This window comes from Syngnathus leptorhynchus, chromosome 8 (genome assembly GCF_054491065.1).
Source record: "Syngnathus leptorhynchus isolate UIUO chromosome 8, UIUO_Slep, whole genome shotgun sequence".
In the NCBI taxonomy this organism is placed as follows: Eukaryota; Metazoa; Chordata; class Actinopteri; order Syngnathiformes; family Syngnathidae; genus Syngnathus; species Syngnathus leptorhynchus.
The window spans coordinates 1666420-1683269 of NC_141202.1; the positions used below are offsets into that span (position 1 = coordinate 1666420).

At 44.5% G+C, this 16850-nt stretch overlaps 2 protein-coding genes across 4 annotated transcripts in view; both read left to right on the top strand.

Annotated features, from left to right (window-relative positions):
• The first annotated feature begins 207 nt into the window (after nt 1-207).
• On the top strand, nt 208-5017 carry ccne2 (cyclin E2). The gene is made up of 12 exons (XM_085918340.1): nt 208-585; nt 2106-2144; nt 2437-2518; nt 2709-2762; nt 2980-3122; nt 3197-3332; nt 3405-3551; nt 3623-3718; nt 3813-3947; nt 4058-4169; nt 4244-4401; nt 4488-5017. The coding sequence occupies exons 1-12, from the start codon at nt 476-478 to the stop codon at nt 4602-4604; spliced, it is 1329 nt and encodes a 442-aa protein (XP_085774466.1). The 5' UTR covers nt 208-475; the 3' UTR covers nt 4605-5017.
• A 343-nt stretch (nt 5018-5360) lies between these two features.
• The window catches only part of LOC147051671 (neural-cadherin), a 52172-nt gene continuing 40682 nt past the window's right edge, over nt 5361-16850 (top strand). For 2 of the 3 annotated variants that reach the window (XM_085918881.1, XM_085918882.1), the window contains exon 1: nt 15320-16489. In XM_085918881.1, coding sequence (XP_085775007.1) covers nt 15571-16489 — 919 coding nt within the window. In that variant the 5' untranslated portion in view covers nt 15320-15570. Of the gene's footprint in view, nt 5589-15319; nt 16490-16850 lie in introns of those variants that run through there. The other variant, XM_085918883.1, reaches the window with a different exon arrangement.

The window sequence follows — 16850 nt, forward strand, 5'->3', positions numbered from 1 at the left end:
TCGCTTTGTTGACAAATTTGACAGCCGCAGCATGTGCTTTTCTGTTTACATTTTGCCCGCCGAGTCACATGACCAGTCGGGCACGGCTTCCATTGGCCGAGTGTCATGGAGACTCCGCCCCCGAACGCGGAAGTTCCTCCAGCCGCTGGTAAAAAAATGGCTATATATGCCACTTTGCAATAACTTCCCTGCCTCATTCATATTCCGGATAGTATAAGGGGTTGTGGCGCGTCGTTTAAATCCAACCGGAACACAGCAAAATCCGTATTTCAGTGGACAAACCCCGTGAATGACGTCCGCCGATTGAAACGAACGCAGTCTGCTCGGGGAACTGGGAAAAAATGCTGTTCAAATTGGCGAATGTTTATCTCCAATGAGCGTTTTCATCTGAGTTCAGGCGCATAGGGTCCGGAGCTTGCATAGACAGGTTGGCGGAAAATAGTTCCGCTCCTTTTCAAACTTTTTGAGCGCGTTTATGTGCGAACCGGGAACGCGCATGCGCAGTGGCAGCGCGGCAGAAGAGGCGGATATAAGGATTGGCGCCGGCGCCACAGCTGATCCATTCACTCATTCTTCCTTCTGGAGGTAAGACAAACGCTCCGATCATCTCTTTTATCCACTTTAAGATCCATTTTAAACTCGGTTTTCACGCTACTAAGCTTTATGTGATATGTATCTTGCTTGGTGAGACGAAAATAGTCTTTTTTTCCCCCTCTTCTTTTGCAATCCGTCTCAGATTGAATTTGAGAATGTTGCCTCAGTTTTCGATGATTTGTCACCGAGAATAGAAAAATATACACTCAACGACATCCGCTTGGTTTATTACAATGTCGTTATTACCGCGCTTGGTGGCATCTTGCGACTTTTTTTTTTTCAAACGAAAGTTGACAAAAGCAAAAGTATCGTTGACAATGTCATTCACAAAGTCGTTTTTTTTTTTTGCTCGTCTCTAAAGTTACATTTGAACTCCTCGTCGTTGTTCGTGGCGTGGCACACACGACAGCTCTAAAAGCGTCTTTTGTGTGGTGTTAATAATTGTGTTACTAACATCATCGAGAGCAATATTGACCCAGTTAGCAAGGAGGCTAACAGCAGCTAATTACAGTCGCTTCCCTCCCAAACTTGAGCTGGCATTATAAGCACTTATCCGCTTCAAAATGGTCACAAGTGTGCTTAAAAGAGTCGATGAGGGTTTCATTCAGTTGCTGGGGGGGGTTAAAAAATCTACATGGTTATGTATGGGATGTTTTTTCGACTATTTTGTGGCCGTAGAGATTTGGGGGGGCTCCTTCAATCCTCTCCCGCTTAACGCTGCTCGAATTGGCGCGTCTTTGCGTTTGTATTCTCGCTTAAACTTGACGTTTCGACCCATTTTCGTCGCTCAAAGTACGCCAAATGATTTGGAAGGGTTGATTCTAGCATTTGATGGTACAAAGGTGTGTTTAAATAGTGTGTTTTTGGAGCTTTTTTTGTTTGGAAGCGAGGGAACAACCACCCCCCTCTTTCTTCCTTTCCTTCCTCAGTGGAGTCATATTCATTCTTGAAACATTCAATGCATCATTTGGTTTTAAATGCGAATGTTATAACGTGTATTTTGCCAGTCATGTCCAATACAAATGGACGAATCCTTTATAAGCTTTTGTTATCGTGTTATTAACTTGTTACACCCCCTGTACTTATCATTTGAGCCACCTACTATACCACAATGATTTCACGTATCAAATACAATAGTTAGAGTGAGTAGTCAGCAAATAATGATGGATGTCACTCATCTTGACTCTTATGTTCATTATTTTACAACACATTTTTGTGTCACACACAATTGAGACTCAGTGGATTCAGTCATCTTTTTTTAAATTTATTTAAAGCCACCATTTTGTCACTTTTTGTCATCGATGGTGAATTAAAACATCGTGTGTGTGTGCGATATTGGGCTTTAAAAGCATTTTTGTTGACTTCTAATTGCCACTTGTGAGTCAAATAGGACAAGATGGCTCTTTAGCACGTAGGTGCCGCAGTGGCTCTGGAATGTGACGTCCATCTCCTCTGTTGTTGTTGTTTTTTTATTTACGACGCACGCTAACGTTTTTTTGTCTCTTTTGCAGAAACTCGAGTCCAGTAACCACGACCATGTCCAGACGCAGGTGAGCACCTGCTGCCATTGTTTGTGTAGGCAGGGGAGGGTGAAGTGAGAGAAAGAGAGCGAGGGAGGGCGGGCGGGCGGGGGTGTTCTTCCCTCCCGCCTGGGATTAGGGTGGGCCGGGTGGGGCGAGACCATTATCACATTTAAACGTGTCTGCGTCAGTCAAGTACATTGTCGTTCACGTCACACAAAAGAAAACTTTTCACGCTGAATTTTAGTCGGACATAAGTTTCAGATCACCCACGAGGAGAAAATAAATGACGCTAATCGATGATGTTCATGTTTCTTCTCAGTGATCGCATCACCCTTCAAGCCAGAGACTCAAACACGCCCGGACCCACCCCCAGAGCGCCACTGAAGAAAAGAAAATGCGAGGTTGGTCCACGCACAGCACAGACATCATCGTCAATCAGCCTAGCTTCAGAAAGTGTGGGCGGGATGATGCAAATGAGACACATTGTTCCACCGCAGTTGGGGGAAAACTGAGAAAAGGCTCATTTTGGGCAAATAGGCCACAAAACAAAAAGTTCATGTCCGTGTTTCTGCTCTTGTGTTTGTGTGGCAGCCCTCCAAGAAGAGTCAACCCGCTGCAAAGAAACAAAGCTGCTATGAAATTCAGGTTTGTGCTTTTTTTTTTTTTTTTTTTAAGGGGGTCGGGGAGTCTCATTAGCAAACCAAGTGTGTGATGAGAGCTGATGACTCTTCTGCTGCTTCGCTCGTTCAAGTGGCCTGAAATCCTCTTTAAAAGTCAAATCAGCCATTTGAGATATTTCAGGTCGTCTGATGGCAGCCATGTTGTTTTTTATTTATTAATGACGGTCTACTATTTTGTTTAGAAGTGTTGGTCGGACGAAGGAGCGAGTCCGTGCGTCCTCATCGAGACGCCGCACAAAGAACTGGAACCCGCCGACCTTGCCGGCTTCAAGCAGTACCGCTTCAAAAACCTCTTCATCAAGGCCTCGCCCCTCCCTTGTCTCAGGTAGCGCCTCCCTAAAATGGCCGCCTCAAATAGCGTCACCCCCGACCGATATTGACCTCGTGACCACGTTGCAGTTGGGCCAGCTCGGACGACGTGTGGATCAAGATGCTCAACAAGGAGCTCAAGTACCTTCACGACAAGAATTACATGCAGAGACACCAAAAGCTGCAGCCCAGCATGAGGGCCATCCTCCTGGACTGGTTACTTGAGGTCAGAAGTTCTCCCCCAAAAAAATGTTGTCATGATTTCATTTTTGTTGTTAAACCAAATTTGTTTTCATAGGTGAGCGAAGTGTACTGCCTCCACCGGCAAACGGCGTACTTGGCGCAAGACTTCTTTGACCGCTTCATGCTGACTCAGGAGGACGTCAACAAGGACTACCTGCAACTCATCGGCATCACCGCGCTCTTCATCGCCTCCAAGATCGAGGTCAGAGGTCACCCTCGTCTTTTTCTACGCTGCCCAAAAAGTATCGGTCTGATCCGAGTCCTCTACCGCAGGAGATCTACCCTCCTAAAATTGGCGAGTTTGCCTACGTGACGGACGGCGCGTGCGATACGTGGGACATCCGCCGCACCGAGCTTCAAATCCTCAAGGTGGCGCACCACCTTCCGAACCACATTCAAGCTCTTTCTTTTTTTTTTTTTTCTTTCGACAAATTCTGAATGTTCCATTTTTGATTTCTTGTAGGCATTAGACTGGAATCTCTGTCCGGAGACTCCCATCTCTTGGCTCAAGCTTTACGCTCAAGTGGAAGCCCAGAACGGCGATGAGAACTTTCTGGTGCCGCAGTTCTCACAGGAAATATACATTCAGATGACGCAGGTAAGAACAGTTTCAGTCGCTGGCGGCCTTTCCCTGTGCTCGTATCCCAAAACACGAGGACTTCCTGTTCCAAACATCTCCCTCACCTTTTTTTTTTTTGGTCCTCTCAGCTGTTGGACTTGTGCATCATGGATATCCGCTCGTTGGACTTTAGCTACAGCGTCCTCGCCGCCGCCGCCTTCTGTCACTTCTCCACCTTTGACGTCGTCAACAAAGTGTCCGGTAGGTTCCGCCGATGCTGCTAACGGTTGGTAAAGGCAGCTCGGTAAGGTTTTTGTGTGTTTTCCGGTCATCAGGTCTGACGTGGGAAAGCGTGTTTGAGTGCGTGCGGTGGATGAGCCCCTTCGTGGACACGCTGCGCTCCGAGGCCAAACCCGAGCTCAAGACTTTCGCCAGAGTGAAGAGCGAAGACCGACACAATATCCAGACGCACGTCACCTACTTGGACTTCCTGGTGAGTCTCGCTCAATGACAGTGTTGTGTACTTTTTTTTTTTTTTAAGTAAAATGGAATAAATTGTTTTCTGATTCTGCCTGACAGAGAAAAGCTCAAGAGCGTCACACTCAGGATGTCATCAACTGCCCGCTTTCACCTGTGGTTGCCACGGCGACCGTCTTGACACCACCCAGCAGCACGGAGAAACCGACTAATCACTGAGTGGGAGAGGGATTCAAAAAAAAAAAAAAAAAAACAACCGTACAAGTTGAATTTAAAGACATGAAATGAGATTTTTGTGAAAGACTTCCTGGTGCTTCTTGATTTGGTCGTTCCATCTCATTGGCGGCGTGGGGGGAACATGCAGCTTCGTGGTCACTGGCGATCACTCATTTTGTGTGTTTTTCGTTCCTGGAAACTTGACCTGAGCCATTGATTGCTGCTTACACGCTACTATGGGCTCGTATTTATTGAATTTAAAGAAACAAAAAATTAATAGGACTCTTGAGAGCTATTTATGACTGTTTTGTCTGTGCCTTGAGATGTTCAGCCATTTTTTTTGTGTGTACATACTTACTTTTTTTTTGGAAATGTTCTTTTACAGAATATTGGAATCTTTTAAATAAAAAAATAAATCGATGGTAGTGATTACTATTCATTTAAATTTGGTCTCTTTTGGTTGTGTCATTTTGCATCAGTAGTTTATCTGTTTTGCTGCACTACCAAGTGTGTACACAAGATGGCAGTATATAGCTGCTTATTGTATTTAATCAATTATTTTACGCTATCATTCTCATTTCCTTTTTTTTCATTTTTTAAAAAAGCAATGAAAGACCAGACATTTGTAACCCCAAAGCAAAGTTACAGGGGTTACAAATTCCTGGTCTTGCATTGTTTTTTTTGTGCATTACATGAGTCATCCAAGTTCCGACCATGTGAGTGGGGTCATTGAACGCACCCCGGATCACCTGCAGAACTTATGAAAGAAAAGAAACCTAGTTTCTAAAGATTTACAAAATAATTCACAAACTCCAAAGTGTCAGCGGGCTCGCAACTCGGCCCAGGAGGCTCCTCGGACCCCAAAAATGTGCTTGTTGGAAAGATTGGGAGCACCTGAGTTCCAACCAGGAGACCGACTCCCTCAGCTCACTGTGGCCGTTTAAAAGGGCCTCCTTTTCGGATATGCGGCAGAAGTGGCATCCAAATGTAAGTCAAATGAATCCTTCTCAATTTCAATTAAATATATCATGATGTTTGCATATGTGCAAGGAAACTCCTCATTTCAGCCATGGAGCTTTGTGATATGTTCAAGTAGTCATCAGTAGAGCTATCTACCAATTGATTTTTGACATTTTGATTTCAATGATTTTCAATGGGGAAATTGTGACGTCAACTAAGACATGGAGTCGAGGCCCGTTGCCCTAATCCTTTTTAAATGATTTCTCCAAAATGAAGCAGCTTCAGTTTACCCTTCCTAAACTGCATGTTAAATGAGATGACATGACAATAGATCACCATATCATAAACAACACCTAGTGACCACTTCATTAAAGTAGTTGAAAGAAAGAGCCAAAGATAAAGTATGACAATACAATCAGCCTTTATTTAATTTCCTCCATGTGACACATCTCAAACAAACGGCTTTCAATACAAGCTTAATGTTGTGATGTATGCTCAATAATTGTATTACGCCATCACGATATGCGTGTGGGCCACAAATCTCATTGCTCCCTTTCCAGTTTCAATGTGCGGCAGCAGTTAAGTCACATGATCAATGCATAGCATCATTCACACTGTTTGTGCAGTAAATCCATGAGAAAGATGAAGTAACAGGCGGCTGGCGTGCTTGTAAACGTCCGCTGGACATTTCAATGATCAACAACAACCTGCAGCAGTCATTCATTCCAGCTGAATCGTCACTTATGCGCAAAGACATCACTGCTACACAACTTGATCACAAAGTAGGCTTTCCAAGATAAGCTTCAATGGTTATTCTTTGAAATGCTACTTTAGAATTTCAAGATATGATGATTATTATTATTTCAGATTGGGTGCTTTGTAGTGTGTCGTGTATTTGTGTGCTGAACATCCAAGTGTGGATTTATTTCCTCGCTGGCTCGCCGCCGCCGCCATCTTCTTCTTCTATTTTTTTGATTCATGTTGTGTACGCGGCCTCAAGGTTGACGCCGTCTTCTTACTCCTGCGCTGACGAAGATGACTTATGCTCGCGTGTGCGTGCGTGGAAGTTTTACGCCCGTGTTGCCACATCCGGCGGCCTCATCCATCTCGCTGACGCCTCCGTAAATTATCCTCGTGAAAGCGCCCAAATGATTGGTCGTCACGCCTCCGGAACCGACGGACGGTCCGGCCGTGGAACCTCTTTTGTCCCGTACGCTGGAATGACAGCAGTAAGTTAGGCTTTCGAGACAGCTTTGGCGCATTCCAAGTAGGCTTTGGAACCAATTGGAGTTTTCAACAAAACAAAACAAAAAAGGCTAAGGCTTCGTCACGTCGTTCAGGTTAGGGATTCAAATGACAAATGAATCCGTTGAATTAATTACAAGAAAATGGAGGGTTTAGGATTTCAATTAGGGACTGGAGAGGAGTAAGATTTGAAGACAGGGTTTCAAAACAGGTTAGTGTTGTGTTCCCAAAAACAAAACACAACATTTTCTTCTTTTAAAAGCTGCTCCGTCTTCTGGCATCATCTTCAAGTTGGCCCGCTCGACTGAGTCGACCGTACGCCGCGTTCAAGTTCTGACGTCGCTGTTTGTTTGCACTGCCTTTAAATTGGAACTTTCAATTTTTCATCAGGGCTATTTGAAGTCTTTTTTTTCATCCCATTCCGCCTTTTTTGCAGTCTTCTCGCTTGATGGCAAACACGATGAGCTGAAATGGAAACAACCGAAAAGCTCAGGATTCAAGTGTTTTTGAAGAAGTTTGTGATTGGTAACCGTCTTAAAACAACATTAGGATGCATCCTTTACAAAAAAAATGGGGACATACTGTAAAAAAAAAATTCAAATAATATAGAACGAATGGTTGCTTTTAGATTGACTAGCAAAGTACCCTACACATATATGTACTTCCTGGGAATCAGCCAATCACATCTCAGCTGAGTGATCGGTTTCACTAAAGTTGACATTGCGGAGATTTATGCCACGCAGGGCCTTATTTCATGCAGTGTGTGTGTGAGATGTTGGGGGGGGGGGGGAGGCAAAGGGGGCCATTGGGAGTGAGAAAAAGCAACATGATGCTGTAAATCCTCATCTTGTGCCTGCTACCCTCTTCTTGAGATTACACATCAATGTGTGTGTGTGTGTGTGTGCGCGTCGAGTGTGAAAATAAATAAATAAATAGATCCTGCCCACCAGTGTGTGTGTGTGTGCGTTGTGCGATAATAATAATCCCTTTCCTTGGGGCTTGCGTATGTGTGTCTACTGTATGTGTGTGTTTGCCGCATCCTCCTTAGGCACACAATGTAGCGATTTTTGAAAATTCAGCCCCCTAAGACACTTTCACATGGCAACATTGAATTTAGTAGACATGTAACGTAAAAAAAAAGTCTCAAAAAGCCAGGCGCCAAAAGACACACAAAGATTGGAGGCATTTTCAGGGAGCCTTCAGTGAACCTTTTGAAAATCCAGCCCTTGTGGACAGTTTTATATCGCAACATGAAATTTGGTAGACTCGTATACATAGAGAAGACCCACAAAAAAAGTCTCAAGTATGATGCTAATTTCCAGGGAGCCTTAAAAAAGTCATTATGTATATTAAGATCCAGTTCCAACGCTAACTTGCAAAGGATTTGAGTTTCCATCATTGTGTGTGGGCGGAGCTTGGCAGCAAGGTTTGATGACTCGCCATAAAATAGGAAAGTGTCATAAGTCAGCTCCACAAGGTCAGCTCTCAATCAAATGTCCCCGCCTTGATGAAACTCAAGTACGCCCCCTACTGGTTAAGAATGACTCTATAGCCTCATTTATCAAGGGGGGCTATTTTCCAGACCCAAACAGAAAATACCCTTTTTTTTTTTTTTTTAAACCAAATGATGATTTCTTTCTCACGGCTTGAACTAAGTGTATTAGCTTAAAGCTAACAAATAACATGAAAAGTCATAGACGGGCTAAACAGACATTAGCATAAATGTTGCAATCATACCAAACATTCAAAATGCTACCATTGCGTAGAAATATGGTCGATATGTGTGCGCAGATGATAGAGCTGATGTAGTAAGAATAATAAAATTAAAAAAAAAATAAGCTACTCGAGCTTTTCTGAGTTGACAGCCGCGGCAGGTTTGCGTCAAATCGCACAGACGCTCGCTCAGTTGTGCCGAGTCGGCACACCTGCCGTCAGATCCAGTCAGCTTTTTACCTCCACGTCCCCAAAGTTCACTCAACGCGTGTGTGTGTGTGTGTGTGTGTGTGTATGCATGAGAGACTTAAAGACAGATCGAGAGCTTGCGTCGTCTGAGCTTTTACTTTTTTTGCAGACTTTCAAGTTCGTGTTTATATTTTCCCCAGATTGAGAAATTGAGAGCTTGTGTGTGTGCGCGTACATGCTCGAGCTGTCGTCCAGGATTTACCCTCACTGAGAGTTAATCTGAGTGTCGGCAGGATTCTCTAAAGGTTAGAGAGACGGGAAGGGAAGGGAAGGGAAGGAGTGTGTTGGAAGCATCGCGGCTGACCTCATTTTCAACGCAAAGCAAACACACACACGCACGGAAGCGCACACACTTAGGTGGTGTCGGGGGCAAAAACAAAACACGCGTGAAATTGGTCAAATTGTGCTTTCGGCTTCCACCTGCAGAAGCAAGCACAGTGCGCCCAAGCAAGCAGCCACTTGTTTTCAATTCATTAGTTTGCTTGATTAATTTGCTGATTTATTCACAATCAATTAGGAGTTGTTGTTGTTTTTTTTTTTTTTTTGAACCAAGATCATTTCACGGAGCAAAGCAAAAAGGGAGATGTATTGCTTCTGTCAAAAAGCGCGTCTTTGTCGTCACACTTTAGCCCAAGGTTACCCTCGTAAAGTTCTTTTTTTATAAATGGCAGGTTCATCATCATATCCTAAAGTTTTAACTAGTCATTAATAAACTTTCATAAATGATTTTTCAGCAATCACTTGGGCTCACTATTTGGCAAGCAGACGGTAATGTTTTTATGTGAGTAGTTGTTTACAAACGCGCCATCTAGCGGGAAGGGCTTGAAGCGCACTCATGTCTGAAATGTTTCCTTGTATCTCAAGGCAAAAAATGAGGCCAAGTAACAGTGTGTATCTTGAAAAACTCGCAAGTCAAGGCACCTCTGCACTTTTTTTTTTTGCATCGCAAAATCCCATGAGCAAAACGCACACTTGTCCTGGAAAAGACAAAGTTCATGTGGTCAAATTTCGTTTAGTTCCCCCCCCCACCGTCAGAATGACATCCAAAAACAGCATCAGCATTGATTTCCTCACATTTTAATTAAAACCAAAAAGGAAAACGTTCACACCTCTTTGAAGCCGCGCCAACTGGCTCCACTCCAGCATGCTCATCTCATCCCGAACTAGGAAGCACGTCCATCCTTTTTTCTTTCTTTTTTTTTTTTCTGCAGTCTTGCACCAACCTGAACGTTTAGAGGAGGGGGTGTCAGACAAGTTACCCTCCGGCACGCACGCACGCACGCACGCAGGCCTCTGCGACCCAATTTATCACACACAGGCGCGGTCAGCAGTCACGTGATGTCATTCTTGTGTTCCACTTTTCGTGTCGTTCAATCAAGAAAAGGAACCACATCATTGTTTTGTTTTATTTTTATGACAGTGTACAGTATGGAATGTAACAAAAAGTTAGGTGAGTGTTTCGTAAATTGGAGGAAGTCGCAATGTGAAATGTGCGAGATTCTTAATGACACTTCCTGCAGGGAGGAAATGATCTGATGAGACAGGATGTCTTCTTTTGGAAGGTGCGCGCGTGCACGAGTGCGCGCGTTCTCGCCTGCGCATGTTTGTGACAGAGGCGTCGGGAGATTTTCATGAGTTACGAGCTGAATTGTGGAGGACGTGTGGTGGTGCGTTCAGGGACCCCCGAGTGTCGTCGTCACTTTGCCGTCTGTGTCTGCCAGGCACGTTGCCCGAGATGAAAGAGACTGGATGAGCCTGACTATTGGAATTTCCTTGGGGATCAATAAAGAAAAACTATGAATCATTATTAAGAAGTCTGTGTGAAATTGAAGCCCTTTTCACACTGCCTGCCAGATACTAACGGAGAATCACAATTGAGTTGGGAACTTAGAAAGCAATTGTTGAATTTTCTTCTTCTTCTTCTTTATTGCTTGTATCAGGGACAAGAAGTCGTCTCAGTGGAAAAAGCAACAAAAAAAAACTCTTATTAGTTTTTCCAAAATCTCATACTCACCGGCTAATATGTTTTGGGAGGGGGGAGGAACACATTTAAAACTAAAATGATAGGTTGTGCTATTTAACCTGCCTCTGGTCATGTGACATTAAGTCCTCATGAATATTCATGCAGAAGTCACTTCGTAACATGGCCCCGTGGACGCTTTTAAAATTCGTCGGGGTTCACGCTTCACCGACCCGACGCACTTTCCCGAAGCTCGTCCCCCCCCCCCCCCGGCTGCCATATTTGCAACATCCATGTCGTAATTATCACTATATTGCCTCCAGTGGACGGCAGCGGGGTAGAAACGAGATTGGCTCATTCATAAATTCATAAGCGCATTTGTTAACATACCGCTAGGAGGCTAATATTGACTGCATATTGCTCGTTCAACAATGTCACGCCACAATATTTCACGACGACGTTTCACATTGTTGCTGCAACGTTAAGCTACATTATCTTGGCTATGCTAGCTGGCTAAGATGAGCCTCACTGATATGTTGTTACTATATCTCGCTAAGCTATCTTGCTAGCTTATCTTGCGACGATGACATTACGCTTTACTTTTCAGCTCTGATAGTTTGCTACATTGTTTCAATCTCGGAACGTGAGGTCATGCTACAATGCCATGCTAGTATGTTCCCTCCCACTTGTCTTTCCTCCACCTGTCTGTCTCTCTCTCTCTCCCACCTGTCTCTCCCATCACGTCATTTGTGCCGGTGGTCGGTTGCTTTCTGCCGCCACGCGTAGAAACGCCTCCGCTTTTTCCGCTCGGCTAGCGCGGAACAAAAAGAGTCAGAAAACGACGACGCGGAGGATGATTAGAGCTTGATGTGATGATCGATTCTGTGTTTTCATTGAGCTCGTGTTGCTGTTAACAAGCTTCTGTTGACTGTGATGTGTTGAACTCTGAAGTGTGAATGATTCGAAACGGATTTTCGGGGTGGCCGGGAATACGTTAGGTTGCTTTTGTGACATTTGGGTTTGTCCTGTCAGTAAAAAAAAACATTTCTATCCTCGCTTAGATCCTCCCCGCCGTGAACGTGCCCTTGTCTGGTCTCAGCAAAGCGTTCCTCTCGGGAAGCGTCTCAGCTGCCCGTCGCATTTCATCATCATCATCAAAGTGGCGGACGTATTATAGCGCTTTAGCACGCGCGGCGGAGTCAACGGTGATGGCGGATCAGGCGACGGTATTCCACGCTCTCGGATGACTCCTTTTATTCTTTCCGGGAGGAAATGAAGCTTCCCAGGATGTGTTTGGAATCATTCACTAATTCCCTACCCCCGAATCGCTATGGATAAAATTTTATATCGTTTGAATATCGAAAGTCTACACACACTTGTTTACATGTCAGGTTTTTGTGATACAAAACTTTGTTTTAGCTAGCGACCTGTAACCTGTACAAATTTTGAAAAGTAAAAATAACTGGGATCATGCGGTTGCAAAAGTGTGCACACCCTCAAATAACTGGTGTTGCAGCCATACTAAATGGCAAACTCACTTTACAGGGCACAATATCGTGAATCCCAACACAGCCCCAGTCTCGCAATCATCTCCTGTATCTACCGGGGCTTCCTGCCACTTCCTTATTGGCCTCCAGCTTTACTTGCGCCTTCCTGCTTTGACAAAGTGCTTTTTACCCGCAGCGTCTGCTTCATCCTGATCATCTTTTTCCCTACACACGTCTCCCGGGCCTCGGCAAAGCGTCGCTCGCCATCCTTTTAAATATCACGCCGGCTTGACTCTCATTCCGAGGGAGAATCTGATTCGTGTCCTAAATACTTTTTGTCCAAATCCAAAACTCCCTTCTATTTTTCCACTTCTGTTGTGTCCTAATACTTTTGTTCAAAGTCCATAGCTTCCCAAGAGAACATGTTTATTAGGATCCAATGTCATGCAAAAGTGTATTTATCACAATTTTATAGACAAATGATGCTATTTATAGTCACTGAGGAAAATTAGGGGGGGGGGGCGTGAAATATTTTTTTTCTTCCTAAGGGGGCATAACAGAAAATAATTGAGGAGCACAGGATACACACAAACACACACCTTATTTTTTTTTTTCTGCCTCACTCGCCCCGCGAAGCAATCTTGTTATTTATTGCAGCTAATTTATCGACTCACATTAGCGGCTTTAGCACGCGTGATGCAAACGCACCACATGCAATATTGCATATTATCCCTTTTAGTGTGCACGTGTAATCCCTTTACGACGTGTAATTAATGTCGTTGTTGCTCCCGCAGCTGCAGATTGAGGACATCAAAATATATTTTTACTTCGCATTAAAAATGGTAATAATCTTTTTTTTTTTTTTGTCCACACAGGCACACGAGGTGCTTTTATAGCGCAAACAAGCCTCGGAAACTAGCACACATTGTAAAAGCCTAATAGCAGAGAAGACATTAAAATGTTCTTTTTATGTAAATGGAAGCTTTTAAAGGTGTTAAAATCTGCATTTGTGTTTCTTCGACCAGAAAGAAGATATTTTGCAAATATTTTTTACACAGTCTTTTTGGAAAAAAAAAAAGGGATCACCATATTTGGAAGATTTCTTCAATGGCTGGCTGAATGTTCCCAAATTTCACTAAATGGAAGGACATGGACAACAGTAAGTTTAACGACTTGCCAGACAAATGACAAAAGTTGGAAAAAAAAATGGGACCCCTGAAACCAGTTTGACTTAGCAGCATGACATTTAGTGGACTTATAAATCGATGGCATAGCAGAAAAAAAAAAAAATGATATAGCCGTTGGTTGATTTTCATCTTTGCCTGGAGTCCATCCAAACATCCCTTCATGTCGTTTGCTGTGGAAACATCACATAGCATCCCATCATGTATCTGGCAGCGCTAGATTGACAGCTCTTTAAAAACACCGTTATTAGAGGCAGAGTGGAAAGAAATAGCTTCAAACACCCACTCCATAATGTGTGTGTGTGTGTGTGTCTGGCGCGCCTTCAACTCTGACGAGCCCCACAGCCATCACATATTTTACCCGGCAACATTTTTTTGATTCGTTTGTCAGGCTCAATTATAATTAAAGTTAGCGGCCGTTAAAAGTGTGTGTGTGTGCGTGTTAGATAATCACACACTTTGCCTGTCAGTCACCTGTGATTGGGGAAATGCCGTACAATTTCCAGTGTCATTTGGCGGATGGTCTCCATCTGCTGCAAAAACACACACACACACACACACACACACACACACACACACACACACGTGTCACTCAGGTTGTCAGATCGCCGTGTGACATTTTGCAAACAGATGCATACCGATGCAAGCCATCTGTCTTGAGTGTGGATGAGGTTGGTCATGTGACCTCCCGGTGCGGTCACGTGACGTCACTCGATGGTCTCGTTTGACCTCATAGATGATTCAAATCCTTGAGAATCTTCTCGATTTGGGTAAGATTCTTTTTACTAGCGCTTCCGTGGAAAGAAGATCATTTAAGGGGAAAAAAAAAGAGCAAACAAAGTGATTCTATTCATCCTTCACATCATTTTGCCATCTCGCCACTCGCTCTGAAAGCGTCGCTTAGCTTTCATCAGGCCGCCGCCAACATGTGGAGATAATTCTGACGTCTCCCAGGGGGGGGGCTTCCTTTTCTCGACGCAGCTTTGAGCTGTCACTCTTTTCAAAGCAAAGAAAACACATTCATGTCTGCAAAAGTGGCCTTTTATTTTTTTTTTTCCCCCCTCTTCAATTCTAAACATCTAAGCTGACGGATAAGCGCTGCAGGGTTGCTTACAAGTGATGTCATCACAAAGCAATTAGTCAAAACACAAGAGCGACCATCTTTGCCTCCTTGGGGATCGATACATGATCTATGGTGAGCACAATGGAGCCAGCCAATCAGCATCTAGATTGATCACAAGTGTCAGGGTTTGTATTGATGACACTTTGTTGTGTTCTCGCCTAATGACCTGGCAAGTTTATTTACCAAAACACACTCAGGATGAATAAATAATACAGACAGGCCACTTTATTAGGTACTATGTCAATCAAAGGTTTAGTGTCTATCCGTGGCAGTGACCCACATTCAGTCTAAATTCTAATATCATTCCATGAAATTGTTTTAATTAATTCCCAACAGTGTGTTTGCTTGTGTACACAAATGTTAACATTGTTTTTTTACTCCAATCAGACAATCAATCAAATCTGACAAGCCGACGTATTTTAAACCTATATTGGCATTTTAAAATAGGTTTTTAACCAATCAGCCTCGATGACGTCAGTATGTTTCCATCCTCTGATTGGTTGGTAGGAGCAAAGAAAAGACAACTTTGATGAGCAAAACTAGCCATCTGTAAAGTGCATTTATTAAAGCACATATTTTGTTATAAGGATGTCAAATTAAAAAAAAGAGATTTAACACACTATTTGCCCTCCACAAATGTGACTTTCTCTCTCCCGAATTTCGCTTTTCCCGGCTGCCAATCAAGTCTCCATCCTGCTCTCCAATTGGCTGATTTCCGCGTGGTGTGGGCGTTTCCAACAGAGCCACATGGAGTCCCTCTGCCGGTCGGTCTCCCTTCTGCCCCCATTCCACTCCACTCTCAAGCAGCCTCCATCCAGAGATGTCCAAACGTCTCACTTTTGCACATTTGTGTTGATGAAAAACGCAGTTGATCAATTTCGAGAACCATCAACTGTTTGTTTTTTTCCCCCATCATGGCGCAGAGGATGGATTTCAAAATTTTAAATGTAGACTTAGGACTTAAATGAAGGAAGTTTGACTAAGTAGAAGGCTTGAAATTAAGAGTATAGAAGTTAATTTGTGTATTTTTTTTTTTTTTAATGGAAACATGGTCCAAAAAGAAGTCTCCCTGCGCTTCCTCCTCCTCTTCCTCTTGGTCCACCTGCTTCCCGTCTCCGCTCGTCGGTCTCACAACTCGGGAAGAATCGCGGAGAACTCCCCCGCCGGGACGCCCGTGGACGGGGTGGCTGTGCCGGTACTAGTCGGTGTCTGCCCCGGTAACGGGGGCACGCTGAAAGGGAGCTACGCGTCCGACTTCCGTCTCGTTCACCTCCACGGACACCGGCGCCACATGGTTCTGGTGTCATCCAAACGTTTGGACCGAGAGTTCATCGCCATGTACGAGCTGACTGTAGAGCGCTGTGCTTGGGGTCCGGTGCTGATCCAGGTGGAGGTGACGGACGTCAACGACAACGCGCCACATTTCACGAGCGCTAATAGAACCTTGGAAGTGGATGAGTTCACCCCGATCGGCACCGAGTTGATCCGGCTCCACGCCAAAGACGGAGACGCGGATGTAAATGGGCGCGTCACTTTTTACGCACAACCCGAGTCCAACTTGCTCCGCGTGGACCCCGAAATGGGACAGGTGACTCTGGTGGGATCCCTCCACGGACTGAGTCGAGTCACAAGTCGGTTTTACGTCAAGGATGGCGGAAAAGAACCGCTGGTTGGAGGCCCGGTCGTCTTGGAGGTCCTGGTGCGTCGTTTGGAGAGGACCAAGCCGGCCAAACGGAGGTCGCGCGCCCTGGCGGAGGAGGTGACGTACGCCGTGAGCGTCCCGGATCAAGCCGGCGTTGGAGACGTGGTGTTCACGGTACCCGACCGGAGATTCGAGCAGCGATGGTTCGAGGTGATCTCCGACGCCGACTCCCCGGTGCAGATCGAGAGGGACACCGGGAGAGTGTTCCTGGCGCGCAGCCTGCCGGAGCCCGCGGAGGTGATGATCAAGATCCACAAACACAGAGGTATGTATGAGCAACACGTTTCATCTTGAATGGTGGTCCTACGGGAGTTGTCGAGATTTACAGTAGCCCATCATATTAACATTTAGTTATTTGACGGAACTTATTTTGCATTTAAATGGTGTGCGCGTGCGTGCGCGCGCGCGCGTGCGTGTTCCCAAATGTAACGCTGACTGGACTAACCCTATCACTGCTATTGATTTAAGTAGTAAGTATTATTATTATTATTTTTGCAATTATGCAATTCAGTGAATGTGTGGGTACTTGGTATCTTTTATGGAGTTAAATCAGTAGGCTACTTCTATTGTATTTTTTCACTTTTGTGGTTTGTTGACACATGTGTGTGCAAGCGTGTGTTTGTGTG